At 39.6% G+C, this 16,439-nt stretch overlaps 1 protein-coding gene across 1 annotated transcript in view; it reads right to left on the bottom strand.

The window, feature by feature from the left end:
* Positions 1 to 16,439, bottom strand: part of LOC104624386 (collagen alpha-1(XIX) chain-like) — a gene marked incomplete at its 5' end in the record, with an annotated part of 41,547 nt that overhangs the window by 9,109 nt on the left and 15,999 nt on the right. The window contains 8 exons of the mRNA XM_010291741.1: positions 59 to 125; positions 1,075 to 1,245; positions 5,893 to 5,937; positions 6,093 to 6,128; positions 7,724 to 7,786; positions 7,896 to 7,940; positions 9,798 to 9,842; positions 15,664 to 15,690. Coding sequence (XP_010290043.1) covers positions 59 to 125; positions 1,075 to 1,245; positions 5,893 to 5,937; positions 6,093 to 6,128; positions 7,724 to 7,786; positions 7,896 to 7,940; positions 9,798 to 9,842; positions 15,664 to 15,690 — 499 coding nt within the window. The remainder of the gene's footprint in view (positions 1 to 58; positions 126 to 1,074; positions 1,246 to 5,892; positions 5,938 to 6,092; positions 6,129 to 7,723; positions 7,787 to 7,895; positions 7,941 to 9,797; positions 9,843 to 15,663; positions 15,691 to 16,439) is intronic.

Below are 16,439 nucleotides of genomic sequence, written 5' to 3'. Positions count from 1 at the left end.
AATATTTAGAACATAATTTAAGATTTACATTTACTTGTATAATATTTAATTTTCTTACCTTCAAAAACCTTAAGAACTTCTTGTTTGATGTATTTTTTTATTTCTTCAAGAGAAACTGTATCAGCCTGATGAAGAAAAAAAAAAAAGGTGATATGCATCAGAAGAAACATACCGAGGGCACTTTGTGATGCTAAAAAAATTTAAAAATGCTGAAATTAGCACTAAAAATGTAAAGCTTTCACCAAAATTCAAGTATTTTAATATATTTGTCTTATTTACTTAAATGCAAAGGCCACTTTGTTGCCAATATATTGTAATATTATAAAGACCACTAATACCATGAAGTGGAAGAGGCAGTCCCAACTGTCAAGATGATAGCATGTTATGTGTTTTGAAATTAATTTGCAGAAGACAGTAAGGATGCCCAGTGACACTGCTATGTTTTACCTGCCTTTTGCATAACCTTTGCCAACTTCTCACCCCCTCTCAGGCCCAGCCCTCTCGATGCACGGCCGACTAACTAAAACTGCATCCCAGGACCAATAACCTCACTGGAAGAGGTTTTTAGAGCTTTACCCTGTCTGATTGAGGATCTGATTGAGGGTAAAAAGAACCCATAACGTGGATGTGTGCCTGTGCGCACATGGAAACCAAGCTATCTACAGCTGAGACGCAGCAGCTCACTGTCTTTTTAAATGCTGATTTCCCTTTTACTGAGAATCATTTTTGGCTGCCTCCTTTTCTTTCTCGGTTGCGAAGAATTACACTTTAGCTCTTAAGCTTATGAAAAACTTGAAAATGAGCAGCATTGAGTAGTCGATTTGTCAGGAGCTAAAGAAGTAAATAATTAAAGTTTATCCTTAGCACACGTTTTAAAAGAAAATTTAAAATAACTGCTTGATCACGTGCGTATGTTTTTTTCATAACTCTTAACTGAACACTGAAATTATCTCAGAGATATCTTAGTTCTTCTGATACTGTGGTACTGCTCAGTTGAATATCCACTGCCCAGCACATGCTGCCTTCATGTCTTCTGACTTCACAAGCAACCAAGAAAAACTTGTATTTACTTACAGGAAACCCTGGGAGTCCTGGTGAACCCGGGGGACCCTGATGTCCTGGTGATCCTGGATAGCCTCTGTCTCCCGGTGGCCCAATGGGACCTACATCCCCCTTTTCTCCTGATGGGCCAGGTTTCCCTCGTTCGCCTTGCGGACCTTTGTCCCCTGGAATACCCTGATCTCCCTGTGTAAAATAAAAGCAGAAGGAAAACCATTGCACACAGTAGAACAAAGTAGGAAAAGTCACCCAAGAATGCTAAAGAGAAACTTCTTCCCTGTTCAGAAACAGATTTTACGAGTCGTGCAGGGAAGCTGATTTTACAGGTGAACCCTCGTCGCTGAAAACACAGCAAGTAATGTTTTGTTTTCTTACACTTTTAATGTTGAGGTCAATAACCAAAAAAAAATAGCTTGAGACTGTAACTCAGTTTTCAAGGTCAGAACTTGGGTGCAGAAGATTTATAGCCCTTATACAAGGATGCAGAAACGTCACATATGGCAGAGGTAGAATTTAGGTGCTTACATTTTAGGTGTCAAAATCATCGCATCATCTCACACTTATAGTTTTATCCTGTGTGGTGGGTTGACCTGGGCTGGCTGCCAGGTACCCACCCAGCTGCTCTCTCACTCCCTCTCCTCAGCAAGACAGGGGGAGAAAATGAGATGAAAAACTTGTGAGTCGAGATAAGGACAGGGAGATCACTCACCAATTACCATCAGGGGAAAACAGACTTGACTTGGGGAAGATTAATTTAATTTATTGCCAATTAATAACAGAGCAGCATAGTGAGACCTTCCTCCAAACCCACTCCCTTCTTGCCAGGCTCAACTTGTGACTCTTCTACCTCCTCCCCCGAGTGGTGCAGGGGGATGAGGAATGGAGGTTGCAGTCAGTCCATAGCACTTTGCCTTTGCTGCTCCTTCCTTCTCACGTTCTTCTCCTGCTCCAGCATGGGGTCCTTCCCATGGGATACAGTCCTTCATGAACTGCTCCAGCATGGGTCCTTCCCACAGGCTGCAGTCCTTTGGAGTCCCACAGGACTGCTCCAGTGTGGGTCCCCCATGGGACACAGGTCTTGCCAGCAAAGCTGCTCCTGTGTGGGCTCCTCTCCATGGGCTGCAGGTCCTGGCGGGAGCCTGCTCCAGTGCGGGCTCTCCACAGGCTGCAGCTTGCTTCCAGGCACAACCACCTGCTCTGGCGTGGTGTCCTCCAGAGGCTGCAGGGTGGATATCTGCTCCACCGTGGTCCTCCATGTGCTGCAGCCGAATCTCTGCTCTGGTGCCTGGAGCACCTCCTCCCCTTCCTTCCTCACTGACCTCGGTGTCTGCAGAGCCGTTTCTCTCACATTTTCTCACTCCTCTCTCACAGCAGCTGTTGAGCAGCGTTTCTATCACAGAGGTGCTACCACGTCACTGATGGGCTCAGCTTTGGCCAACGAAGGGTCTGTCCTGGAGCCAGCTGGAACTGGCTCTGTCTGACATGGGGGTAGCTCCTGGTGTCTTCTCACAGAGGCCACCCCTGCGCTACCAAAATCTTGCTGTGTAAATCCTGTCAGACTGCTAACATGACCACGTAGTCAGGAAAGTCAGCGTGACATGGAAACAACCTCAATGTGATTACATTTATTGTGTTTCTCTTAAAAGACCTATTCTGCCCATATTGCAGACTCCTGATTTCCAGTTTTAGTTTCCACGCGTTAATACTTTGGGCAAAACTCTAAATATGCAGCATATTAAGGATTTCCTACAAACATACAGCTAATTTAGTTATTCAGTAGAAAAAAAAAAAAAGAGACTATATGATGTGATACCCAAAAGACACCTGTAACCCTTGTCAAAGACTCTCAAATTTTCAAGTCGATGGGAGCAGGAAAGGGTGTGTATGTGCATTGGGGGAATTGGAAGAGTAATGTTCTGATGGAAGAGGCATACTTTTCGAGTTTCTATAAATTTTGAGGTTTATAGGAAAAAGCGTTCTATCCTGCATACAGCTATTGCATCAGGATGTGTATTGCAACACCTTGAGAAATTCAGGGCAGAGGAAGGTCTCTGACTGAGAAGCAGAACTTTTGTGGTCTTCAGGAAATAGGCTCTTTCCTGGCCTTCACAAAGTTTTTGCATCCAAACCCCCACCTCCTGCTTCACTCATAGCAACCTGAAACATTATAAAATTGAAGAACAACTCCTGTTCTACCATATGTTATTGAAAACTTGAAAGAGGTAAAGACTTTAATATAATGTTTTGTTACTAATTTTTTTGGAGATTGAAGTCGAGAACAGGGAGCCACTGAACACGCCATTTTGTCTGATAGTGCTTTCAAATGAGATGATGCATGCACCCACATAGATAAAAAAAGCTGTCTGAAGGTTACTATATTTATAAGAAGCCTTCATTAAAAATGTATTTAAGGCATAGATATACATACATAATTTCTCAGGTTTATAACCCCGCAGAGTAGGTATGGAAAATAAAGGAATATGCAGGTTTTTCTAAGACCATGGTGCTATGGCAGTGGGAAGCTGATCCTGGAAGTGCTTTTCTTCTAAATTATTCCCATTTTACAGGTTGCCAACTTGTAGGAGGCAGATCAAATATTACAGTCACTTTTCAAACAAGCATTTATAGCTGCTTCCAGTGTTTTCTTCATGTTTAGAAGAAGCTCCTTATAAAAATTCATAAAAATAGGTTGCATCTTCCTCCAGATTCCTCTTTAAACTCTCCTTCACTATGAATTGTACAAAAACCAGAGTAGGACATTTACATTTTGCAATCTCTTCCTACTGTGCTGATTTACTCAGTCCTCCTCCTTTCTAGCGTTATCTTATCTCCTGCATTTAATGTTGTACTAAATTACCTGCAGGAGGAAGAGTTTTGCCTGGGTTTCTACATGTGGGCTCCCGGTCTGCAATAAAGGTATGAAAATAATAGCAATAAATGAGCCGGCCACCAGTACTTTAATTTGTTGTTGAAATGACTGGAAAGGCATATTTCTGGTTGGTGTAAACCACATGTTTTCCACCGGTTTGTCACAGTAGTGTTTAGTCACTCAAAGGACGTATAAGATTATTTCAGCCCAGGTGACCTCTTCCTTCTTAAAATGGATTCTACATGGATATACTTATATTAGACATGAAAACCTCAAGAGTTTTATTCTGTCCTTCCAATTTTGATGCTTCTCTTTTCTGTAATTGCAGCAGCTGGTCTCAAACTGAAGGAGAAAGCTGTACAGAAGTAATAATAATGGCTGCAAGAAAACCTTGACTTTGTGTTATTTTCTGTAATCATTGCAATCTTTCTCACAAATGCAGGTCTGTAATCAACTCCAATTCCCCCACTGACCTTACCCAAGATGCAGACTTCTGCTGTGTATTTTGCCATTCTTTCTAATGTAGATCTCCCATTGTTTTCGACAAACCTTTTCTTTTCCTGCAGAATCGTAAGGAACAACTGGCAGCTTCCTGAAAACTGTATTCAGATACTGCACTGGGCATATTTATACCTTTCCTGTTATAAAAGGCTGTGAGAGATTTTGATTATCACTTGAGACAAAAATACTTCTGGAAATCAATTTATTTTTTAACATGTAACTATATATTTCTTTTATTTTTATATGTGTGTGTGTGTGTATATTTATTTATTTTACTCTGTACAGAGAGAGCTAGATTGCGACATGTTTGCCAGTGATCCCAGATGTGAGAGCAGATTCAGGCATCTGTGACCTCTCTGAGAGCAAGCATATATCCATATTTACATCTAGAGCTACGTGTACATGTGTGTATGTATGTACTCTATCACCAGTGAGACTGGAATAGAATCCTCTTCTCTTACCCTGAAGCTTCCCAAATGTCACTCCGATGAAGAAGCTAAGGCTGTGTCTCTGTCTGTCAGAGACTTTTTCAACATCCTCCTCCCTGCCAGTATGTTTCAGGGTCACGCACTTACAGGTCCAGCCTCCTCCCCTGGGTGTGCGGGCAGGGCTATTTGCAGGGCATTCAGGTTGACGCTGAGAAGGGCACGGCTGAGCGGTGTGATGCAGTACACAGTAGGTAGTACAGTCAAGAAGGTTCTTACCTTTTATTTGTGTCCTTAAAGGCAGAAACAGAACATTGCAAACTGTTCATTTTTGTAAGGGACAATTATTGCAATAATGTTTAAAACCTCATGTCTCCTCAGCGTCAGAAAGCAGCATTTCCTTTCCCAAATTACACAGGGAGGTGCTTTTCTGATTCATCAAATAAAAGTGGTATCAATTGGATTAGGAATCAGGGCATTAGTAACATTATAACAGGAGCAGAGTATGTGCCAGGATTTTCTTTGCTCTAGCAAAATAAAGATCATCTCTCACCTCCTGTATGATTCCTCTCCACCATGATCTTGTTACCGTGAACAGAACTGTCTAAATATTTTGGGAAGCAGTATTTCCTGCTGCCTAAGTGTAACAAGCTTGTTTTGTACAAAACCTGGTTTGTGCTTGTGACATACAATGATCCCAGGGATGGTGACAGGGCAAGCTTCATAGCTCTTGCAGTGTCTGACAGCAAGCATCACAACAGGATTAACTACTTTCTAATTTTCAACTTGTTGATCAATTTACACTGTCCAGGCCAACTGTGTTAGAAAGTCTATAAAACGTGTTTTTTGTCTAAATGCAAAAGTCAATTCAATTCTAATTCCTTAACTAAGGGCTTTAGTCCTAGACAGCACTTTGTCTAAGAGATTGCTTGAAGTTCACAGAGATTTAATTTCAAGGTTTTGCCTGTAAAATATACTCTGATGAGGTGCTTAGATGTTCAGTAAAATGAAAAAAAGTTATTAAAATAAAGGACTTACACGTTCTCCTTTGGGTCCTCTGTCTCCTGGTCTCCCCACAGCACCCTGAAAAATTGTTTTTGAAAAAAGATAAACATATCACTTAAAGGCTTTTTTGTATATTCATCTGTTAGCAGAACTGAAAGCAACTGCCTAGGATTAACAGCTACGGTATCTGTGAAGAACAAAATACAGTAGTATGCAAAAGCATGTTTTCCTACCGGAGGACCTGGCAATCCATCTTTTCCATTGATTCCCTAGGGGGGAAAAAAAAAAAAAAAGCTTATGTATATGTGTTTTAGAAATATAAAGCGCAAAGCTCAGTATTTAGTGCTGGTATCAGTACATATTCTGAAGCTGCGGAGGCAGCAGTTTTTGTGGTTATGATATAGAAATACAGTCTTGAGACGTGAAATAACAGAGCTCAGGGTGATACTGAACTGCAAGCACATTAAATCTGAGCTGAGAGCAGAGCAAAAAATATCTTCAGCGTCAACATGTGTATCAGCTTTAATGGGCACATAACTTTAAATGACAAGTTATATGGAAATTCTGAAAGCGTGGAATATGGACCTGTTCATGCACGTTTCCAGTCCCAGATAGAGATTTCTCTATTCTAGAGAATAGAAGAGATTTCTTTTATTCTAGATATTAGCCCTGATGCCCTATTACCCTTCTGCTGTTACAGAGACTATGCCCTTAATAGTAAGTGGCCAAATCAATTCTTTGGTCCTTAGGGCTCGTGGCACAGCACAGCTTCAGCCTCCTAGGCTAAACGTATTTCCTTCCCAAAGGAGGGTGGTCCCATTCATTCCACCTGGTCCCATTCATACCACCTGCTGGAAGTGGTCCCAGGCCCATGTTATCCCCCAGACTGGAATGTGGCATTATCTGAGAGTCGTAGTCGGCATGGGTGAAAATAATGTCAGAGAGTATGTTAACAAATGCACAATGCCAGAGAGTTGCAAGGTAAGTGCTCCAGCACTGTTTGATTTGCTGGGATACACATGGATCCGCATATGCAGCAAACTCACTGCTATTTTCGCTGAGCGAGAAAGAAGGACTTGCATGAGCAAAGACACCATTTCTTTCCCTCTCATGCTGCAAAGTGGAGTTTTGCACCGATTAGGCACCTTGGGCCAATTTGCTGCTGAAGTTACAGAAATTGTCTCTTCTTTCAAGACAGAAGCGTGATGTGGAGATGTGCTGACAAACTGAGAAGGTCTGCTTCTTGTGCTCGTCCCCAGAACACCAAGCTTTGGGCGAGACAATGAGTTCTGCCTCATCCTAGCTGAACCACTTTTGGAATATCAACTAGGTTGTTTTAAACCAGCTCAGACAGTGCTGACTACACTGCTGGCACACTTTTATTAAATAAAGAAGTCAGATTAGACATATCCTAAGTGAACAGTAAATGCTTCAGCTGCAGTGTTGCATCACCTGTATACAGAAGAGTTATAAAGTTTATTCAGAGTCATGAAGCACACATTTCTCTATCTAAACTGAAACTGAGAATGTATTTTGTCACCCCATCCTTTATAGACAGTGTTGAGTATCTGAGTTAATATTTTCCTTTTGAAAAAATATGAGAGTATCCTTTATGTCAATAGGATCCAAAGGACCCTCATAAGACCTTTAAAGGCAACATCTCAGTAACATTAACTATTAAAACATCACAATACTAGAAATTGTTGACTGGATGGTTAATATTGAGCACTGTAGCTCTAAGTGTTCATCAGATGTTACCTAGCCTAGTGCAAAACAGGATGTAATCTCATTTCTTTTGTAACTTCTGATAAACTAGGACATATCCTTTGTAATGAGCATATATATTCAGTATAAAATTGCTTACTGGTTTTCCTTGTGGGCCTTCTGGCCCGGGGAAGCCTATGTCTCCTATAGGTCCTCTTTCACCCTAAGAAAGAAAAAACCCACACATATAAATCTATATGTAAAATATTGCATTCGGTGTTTGAAATATTTGTGCATTATCATAAGAGTCCAGAACACAAATTTGTACTTACAGGTTCCCCCGGCATCCCTGGGGACCCGGGAGATCCCGGCTTTCCCTGCAAAAAGAGAACATTACAAATCCAAATTACTAGGAAGCAAAACATAATTTCTCTTAGGTCAAAAATAAGAGAGGATACATATTTGAGTGAAATATTCATGTTACTGTTCATTAAATGTTTTAAGAGAGGAAAAAGTAATATTTTACCAGATTTTTTTAACATTTGAGCCATGTTAATTTGGCTCTTGTGTACAACATAACTCAATCACTTGGTTGTCTTTGCTTCTAACAGGCTATCTGGTTCAGCCCCAGACAAGAATCCATTGCCCTGAATCTATGTTTCCTGGAAATATCCTTTGATCAGATCTTCAGCTGACTTGTACAAGTGGGGGATCTAACACATCAACGCCAGTGATATCTTCAGGAACAAGAGGACTGAGGATTCGTGGTAAGGAAATAGGCGTCAGTGGCAATTCTTGCAGAATCTCAGTATAAGCTTCCCTGATAATCCCCCTCAGCAAAAAGCCAAAGCTAAAATGAGAGGTTTATATTCCCAAATGGGAAAAAGGGTCCACTATTCAATCTAGGGAATAATGACAGGCAAAGAGGACAAATTGTCTTCCAGTAAGATATGTGGATATATTTCACAAACTCTTCCTAGTTTACTAAAAAATATTGTCTCTTATATGTCTATCCCTTTGCTAATTAAAACTGCTTAGCATAAAATGTTAAAGCAAATAATTTGTTTCAGTGGATTTTATTAGAATTAAATGTAATCAACAGAATGTAACTCCATCAGCAATGAAGGGAACTCATTAAGTATTTCATATCCAGCTAGAATAGAGAGCAACAAGATGAAGACTTGGAAGATACCCAGTGAGAAATACATGGGGAGTGAAAAATTGTGATCATCCTAACTGGTTACTGCATTATTGATTCACAGCATGAAATATATTTCAGAGCAACAAACTTTGAGACTCTTACACGGGCTATAAAGCTCGGAGAAATACTTACCTTTTTCCCCTTAAATGTGTAATTTTACCTTGTTTTAGGATAACTTAATTAAATTAAGCTGTTTAAGCTGATGTTCTCTCTTGGAAATCCCAGTAACTACACTAAATCAGTGGCTAATGGAAATGGGAATGCATAGACACAAACTTCTCTTTATTTCATGAAACACATATTTATAATCTAAAAGCAGCTCCTGAATGGATTGGTAGCTGTCCAAATTTAATAATAAATGTATTTGCATATAAATAACTCCATATTGCCTCCTGAAATATGGATAAACTTTTTTATTAAACTGTGAATGCAATCTAAAGAAAAGTTGTCTTAATTTCCTTTAGGAACACAAATGAATAATTATAATTTCAATTTATCATTAGTTGCATTTACTTTCACCTACAAGAAAGTTTCTGGATGACTTTCAAAAACTTCTCTGAATACCACATGTAAATAACTGATAAAGCATTCTCCTAAAGCAAATGTTTGATTGACTTGATATGCAGATCCTTGTGGATTGCAATAACTAACATTCATAATTTTTCTTTATGATAGAAAGATGCTCAGAAATTTGTGTATGCCCCGGAACACAGAAAATGTCTTTATCTATATTAAACTGAGGCAATGAGAAAAATCTCATACGCTTTCTTAACTAAGCACATGCAGCTTCAAATTCCAGCTTTATCATGTATTCGCACCATTCCCTCCCACCATTTTAATAACAGTATGAACCCTCAGTGGGATTAAAACTCTACTCTCTTTAGCAAAACCACATAATTTTCATACCTGCCTATAAAGCATTAGCCAAGCGCTGGCATTCCAAAAACAATGATCGAGATTACCGCTCAGCATCTTGCTTGACCCGTTTTTTCAGCTTCTAACAAACTGAACTTTCTTTAATGAATATACATACCGGTGTCCCTGCTATTCCTGGAGTGCCAGTTGGTCCACGGTCACCCTGAAGAAAAGACAAATCTATACTTAAATGGTAACAATCAAAACAAGTTTGTTTGTGGATTCCCATTAAAACCTGAGGAAGATTATTCGCTGAACTGAAAATTAGGACAAAAGCCAGGTTTTGCTAAATGCTAATATTTATCCCTGCCACTGACTCATTTTAGAGACTTGAGCAAGTAACTTAAGTCCTTCGTTTAGGTTCTCTTGCATAATGTCATAATTTCCATGCTATCCCTTATACTCTGCTTGAGGTCTTCCTTGAAAAATGATGGAAAGTCCCTGACTTATCTGTAGTTTTCTAAATGATTATTATTTGTGGTCATGACAACGACCAAAATTCACATAGTGTAATTCACTATTATGTCAACATCTCCATATTTAAGATGTATCTTCCAAAGAAGTTTTCACCTTCCTGCTACCCAGTCATCCATTTGCTGCAAGTCAGCATCCTCGATTTGCTTGTGCCATGGTCCTTTCAGGGCAAAGCTTCTGTCTTTAGCATATGGCCACCTTCATCTATGCTTTAAGTTGAGACAATGGCTTTTATGCTGGAGCTGATGAGGTGTGGGCACAAACCCATCTTTCTCTCTTGAGAGGACTATAACCCAAAGCAGATGGATGGAGCTCACCAGTGAAGAAACTCTAAACCCACTGCTCACATGTATTGGTCTGTAACACTACACTCTATTAGTGCAATGTTGGTTAAAAATGTTAGAGAAAAATCAGGTTCCTAGTTTCTATAATCATGTCAGGAAAGCCCTGACACAGTTAAAGCAATACTAACAGAAGAATATTTTTGTGAGATGAGTTTATGTTACCTGTGCCTGTTTTGCAAAAGCCCCGCCAACAGAGCTATAGCCATGTTCTGTTGTACAGAAGAGCCCCAGGAGATGTTGGGATTTCTTGTTTCTGTTCTTATACCGAACACTGATTCATCTCATTCTCATAATTTTGTTCAGGTAACACAATGACAATGTTGGTAATTAGAAACACTTAGCTCCATTATATAAAGTGTAGACACTTTGACAAGTGTCTGACCTTGTGTAGGAGGGAGAAGCTTGCTTACAGGCCACAGTTCAACCTTTCTTGCTCTCGAGACTAAGAGAAGTCACTTAATGCAAGTTCACCCCTCAGTGAGGAACACAACGTGCACCTTGGGAACACTCAAGTACTGAGGATCTGCAGCAGGGTGTACTGGCTGGAGCACTGCAGTCTGTCCCTGGGGTCCTTCTGCACCCAGAACTTGTATCGTGGTGTCTTCCTTACACACTGGCTGCAACAGTGTAGCTAGAAATTCCCAACACTTCCCTTCCAGCTTTTTTGCTTTTGAGGGTTATTCTGGTCTTTTCAGCGATGTGATTCACAGCACGGCTGCACAAACCACTGTGTCAGCACAGCTGAGGGAAGGGACATTTTACCCCGAGGATACAAAGTTCTCAAGCCAGTTCATGAAATTACCATGAAATTACAGCCAACGTTGTCTGTGGAAGATGGCATTCTGCTTCGCAGACGTACCTAATAGCTCTAAATTAAAAACCAGCATGCACTATCCCATTGGGACTGGCAGGCAGACTCTGGGATTCTGTTCATTTATTTGCACCAGAAGTGTGGAATTTTGACCAAATTTAGTTAAGGAAAGGATATTTTTGTTTGACAAAGGGCCAAGCACTCACTCAGCTTGTTTATAGAATCTGCTCCACTGCTTATTTCCTTTATGTAATGCTTTTCCTCACTTTGTCTCAGTTAGACCTGTAATATCTCCATGTGTTTGTTCATTTTGAAATCAGGCTAGTCCTTAACTGCTTGTAAATTGTAGTCTTCTAGAGCAAGAATCATGTAATTTAAACATCTACTGTAGACACCTACCTTAGATCATGTCAATCCCCACTCTCTGCACAAGTAGGAGTAATGTACAGTGATATCAAGAAACTTCATTTACACTGCTTTTTGATGAAAAATAACTTTCAGTAGACTTTTTTGGTACAAAGTAATCAAATAACATATAATTCAAAAAGGCTGAATAAATATTAAAATTAGAAAAAAAATGTTTTCCTCCTTAAATTTAGAAGATATAGGCAAAATCAAAGTGTTTCCACTGACAGCATATTTTCAGATTTTTTTCATTTCTCTGCTGAATTTTTTTGTGCTTTGCCATATTTAGATATGAATACCAAAATCTTGAAACTTTCAACATTTCATTACAAGCTTTTCTTTAAATTCCTATCAGCCTCCGCAACTAATAAGTGAAAGGCTGAAACATGCCACAAGCTGAAGGAAAGGATCATTTCCTAGCACTGGAAGACAGATCTGAACTACAGTTCAGGATGTGCTATGGTGGCTTCATACAGGCACTACGGAGCGCAAGAAAAGCAAAACAGAAACGAGGGGCCTTGGCTAATGAGCGACAATGCAAGAAGTGAGATTCTCGCCTTTGCCCTCACATGGAACAGGCTGCAATACAACAGGAACTGCAGGAAATCAGTCTCTCCTTCTATTTCTACCATCTCCTATATTTTTACACTAATCTGAAATAGCCTTTTTTGTATGCAAATCTTGCATGCACTAGGTCTAGACTAACTCAGGTACAAACTTCTCTTCGGATCTGTAGCTATGCCCTCCGTCTTAGAACAAGACAGAGAGGCTGTAAGCAGATGATGTTCAATAGAGAAGAAGAACTAGCGGCCATATTTAGGAACATGTTAATTATATTATTATCAGGTGATATAGTATAAACTATATATAATATAGCATATAGTAATATTCTATCAATTTAAGAAAATTAAATACTACAAGACCTTCTACATACAATTTTCCATTTGTGGAAAATGAATGTTTTAGATCCACAGTAAAGCATAAAAAACCCAACCAGATAAATATGCAAATCTAGAAATATTAGTTTAAAAAAAAATTCAAACAGTTTCAGAAAACATTTAACTGTAGATAGTTGCCACTAAGAAGCCACGACTTCTTTTTTTAAGAGTCCTACCTTTTCCCCTGGGAGTCCTTCAAGTCCTGGTAATCCCATTGGTCCTGGGTCTCCCTGTTTGTTTTTTTTTAATTAAAAAGGATTGCATAGATTAGAATTTCTGAACTCTACATGAGAAACATGAGAAACTACTCTGAACAGCAAGCAACAGCAGATTATTTAATTTGGGATTAGTATCGAACAGATTTTGTTATGCCCTGGTTCAGTAATCTGCAAATTAAGATTTTCCAGAGGCACCGTGTGAATATTTGGATTAACGGTTTTAATTTTAATGAAGAATGTAATCCAGAAGACTCCCATCAAGTGTTCTCGCAAACCAAGATCAGCTCTAAAGCACCTCCAGGTGGTGGAGTCCTGGTATGTGAACACATCCTGTCAACCACATAACCAACCTCCAAGCAATTTTGTGTAACTTTCCAGACTGTTATCATTGTTCTGAATCGCTGTTTCAGAAGAGAGCTCTGTTCCCTAACAAAGCTTACTCTGCAGCAAGGGACACACAGACTAGGTCCCTGTGCAAGTCTTCAAGTTTTGAAAGAAAACCAGAAAACACTGCTCCACTGGAGAAATCAGTTCAACATGTAGAGTGGGGAGGTCTCTTTTTTTTTTTTCCTTTTTTAAAGAAAATCAACAGACAATTTACCACAGAGATTTAAACTACAGCCAACAGTTCCAGTATTTCAGCAACTGACAGTTAAATCAAAAGATGGGTAGATGCCCCGTCCCTGGAAACATTCAAGGTCAGGTTGGACAGAACTCTGAGCAACCTGATCTAGTTGAAGGTGTCCCTGCTCACTGCAGGGGGATTGGACTAGATAAAGTTTAAAGGTCCCTTCCAACCCAAATTATTCTATGATTCTATGACACCACTTTGGTCGTGGCTGGGTTACTCTGAGCTAGCTGTACTTAATTCTGCTGCTATTTTTCTGTAGATACTGTGCCTGCACTGGTAGAAAAAAAGATAAAACTAAAAGGTACTGGCACCCTGATTTCATGAGTAAAGACATTTCTCCGTAGTTTCACACTGTACTGAAGAGAAAGACTCCACAATATGGACCCAAGTCAGAATATGAGAACCCTTCAACAGGAGAAGACACTCCATCATCTTCTAAATACTGTGGCCTGATATGTTCAGACAAGGCCAGTCTACTGATGTTTAAACAGTCTTGCTGTGCTTTGATCTGATTCTTTACTACCTATCATCCAAGATGTTGGCTGAACCATCTCCTTAATTTATTTTGCCAAAGGCTAACAATCTGAAGACACGACAGCATCTGGAGAGGTCAAGTGTCAGCTTCTTGGTGGTTGAATGATCTCCTGAATGCGTTAAGGAACTTTGTGTTTCTCTGAAGTAGTAATTTGTTTCATTAGTAGCAGACATAGTTGTTCTTTACTTTGTCTGCTGGAAGGGATGTGATTTTGTTTCAAAAATTATATTTTCAATATTCAACATTTTTCAGGGTTTCCTGATCTTTATCAAGTAGACAATTCATCAGCAGATCATGGGAAGTTCAGTCCAATTGGGCACAATTTTGTTTCCTAAATAGCTCAGCTTCTATGGCTTTTATCAGAAAATTTTTCTCATCTATTTCCTGACACATGGTACTCATCCTGATTCAGTTATACTGCCTGAAGTTTAAAGGAGGTCTGCTGGACACAGTTCTAACACACTGATCATGAAGGAGCAGTACCTGCTCCGCTGCCTTGCAGTGTTGTACTGTTGTAACTATCACGCAGTTATGTGACGTTCCTTACACTTGGAAAAGAAGTACACAAATGCAGTGAAATTTTAACTGCTGTGAAAGCACCTATCGAATTTTAAAAACAACATCCATTTAAAATGACATTTGATACTATCATACTTTTTGGGCTAAACCATCAGTACTCAAATTTTACTATTATCTTTTGGGTATTTTCACTGACATCCAGTCATCAAGATGCAATACCTGCAAGTTTCAACTTTGACACCTTCAAGGCTAGGAACTGTAGTGACAAATTGCAAGCCAATGACGAATATAGTTTCTCTCTTATAAAGGCAAGATACATTGCGTGTCAGGAATTTTGGGGAAAAAAAATTATTCCCAGTCAGGATTCGGATCTACATTCTGCTGGGGGCTAGCCCTATGCTAGCCTATGCAACTGCTCAAGATTCTTCCACTAGTCTTTCCCCTCCCTGTAATTTTGAAAGAAAGATCATGTGAAAAGGACATAACAAAATGCTTAAAGGAAAAAATGCCAAAAAGTTAAATAGATCTGCTTTTGAATGTCAAACTGCGTAGTTGAAATGTATAAGTGGCTCCCATGTTCATCACTGCCTTGCTCGCTAGAAGCAATGGGCTCATACTGTAACTACCCGTCATGCCATTTCCAATGAAAACATAAACTTCTAGTTGTTACTAGCTGGCATGATGTAGCACACCATCCCTTCTCCCTAATTTGAAATGAATCAGTTTCAAATTTAATGCTGAGAACAATCTAATAGCTCTTAAGGTATTTTCTACCTTTATTTCTTATAGGCCTGTACCAAGTAAAGGCTTTATCTCTTGCAGTAAACTTTCTCTATCCTTAAATATATACAGGGACAGCTCAGCAAAGATGACTCCACAAACAGTTAATACTATGTTCAGTCATTCATTATATTATCACTTAGAATTATTTACCAGAAATTGCAAAATTTGCAAGCCTGGCAATTAAAAAGGCTTTTTCAGATGTACTGATTCTGCAGGAGGTAAGCTACTGATGAAGAATGTTAATGGAGTCTTCCACCCTTGTGACTAGGATCATGTGTTGAACTACGCGGGCAATTCTCTATCATGACCAAAACATACATACATACCACTGTGCCAGGATCTCCTTTTGGACCCTGAAAAGAAATGAAGCAGCGGAAATGCATTTAAAAAAGAACAGTAAAATGATTTTTTTTTTTGATAACTGCATTATAAGTATACATTGTTATTGCATTTAGACTCAGTATTAAGTGCAGCCCTCTCAGCTGATTAATTCAGTATAAAATCTTAGTCATATCTGATTTTTGTTTTGCTGATCCTGAATGCAGAGAAAGACAGCTCTGCGGTCTGGTGCGAGCCTGTGACTACAAACAGCACATAACGTAAGGACAAAGTCCTCACTGATGGCTACAAGATTTTTATGTGGTTACCAAAATGACAGTCATCTTAACAGAGCAGAACTTGCCTACAGACGCTAACAAGAAGGAGGACCCAAATAAGTGCACAGCTTCTTTGGCTCCACAGAACCAAAGCAACAATGACCGGCTGCAAGGTGGTGCATCTGCACCGCGCCGTGTGGAGAGGCACCAGCCTTCTGTTGGTGCCACTAGATCATCCTTGGGTTTACACATCCTTCTGCACTGTAGCTACACACAGGGAGTCGGTGACAGAACTGAGATCAGAATTCGTGAGCTTCTCATTGCCAGCACCAAATTTAATCCGTTACAAAACTATGCCATCACTAACTATAAATATTATATTACACATTTTGAGATATTAGGATGCTTTCACTAAAGAGTCCAATGCAAAATTATGTACCATTTTTGCAGCCTTTATTTGCTACGGTGAAATACTTAAATCAAAATAAATGAGCCTCCAAAATAGG

Source organism: Phaethon lepturus, unplaced genomic scaffold (genome assembly GCF_000687285.1).
Source record: "Phaethon lepturus isolate BGI_N335 unplaced genomic scaffold, ASM68728v1 scaffold13977, whole genome shotgun sequence".
Classification (NCBI taxonomy): domain Eukaryota; kingdom Metazoa; phylum Chordata; class Aves; order Phaethontiformes; family Phaethontidae; genus Phaethon; species Phaethon lepturus.
This window is presented reverse-complemented; position numbering and strand designations above follow the sequence as displayed.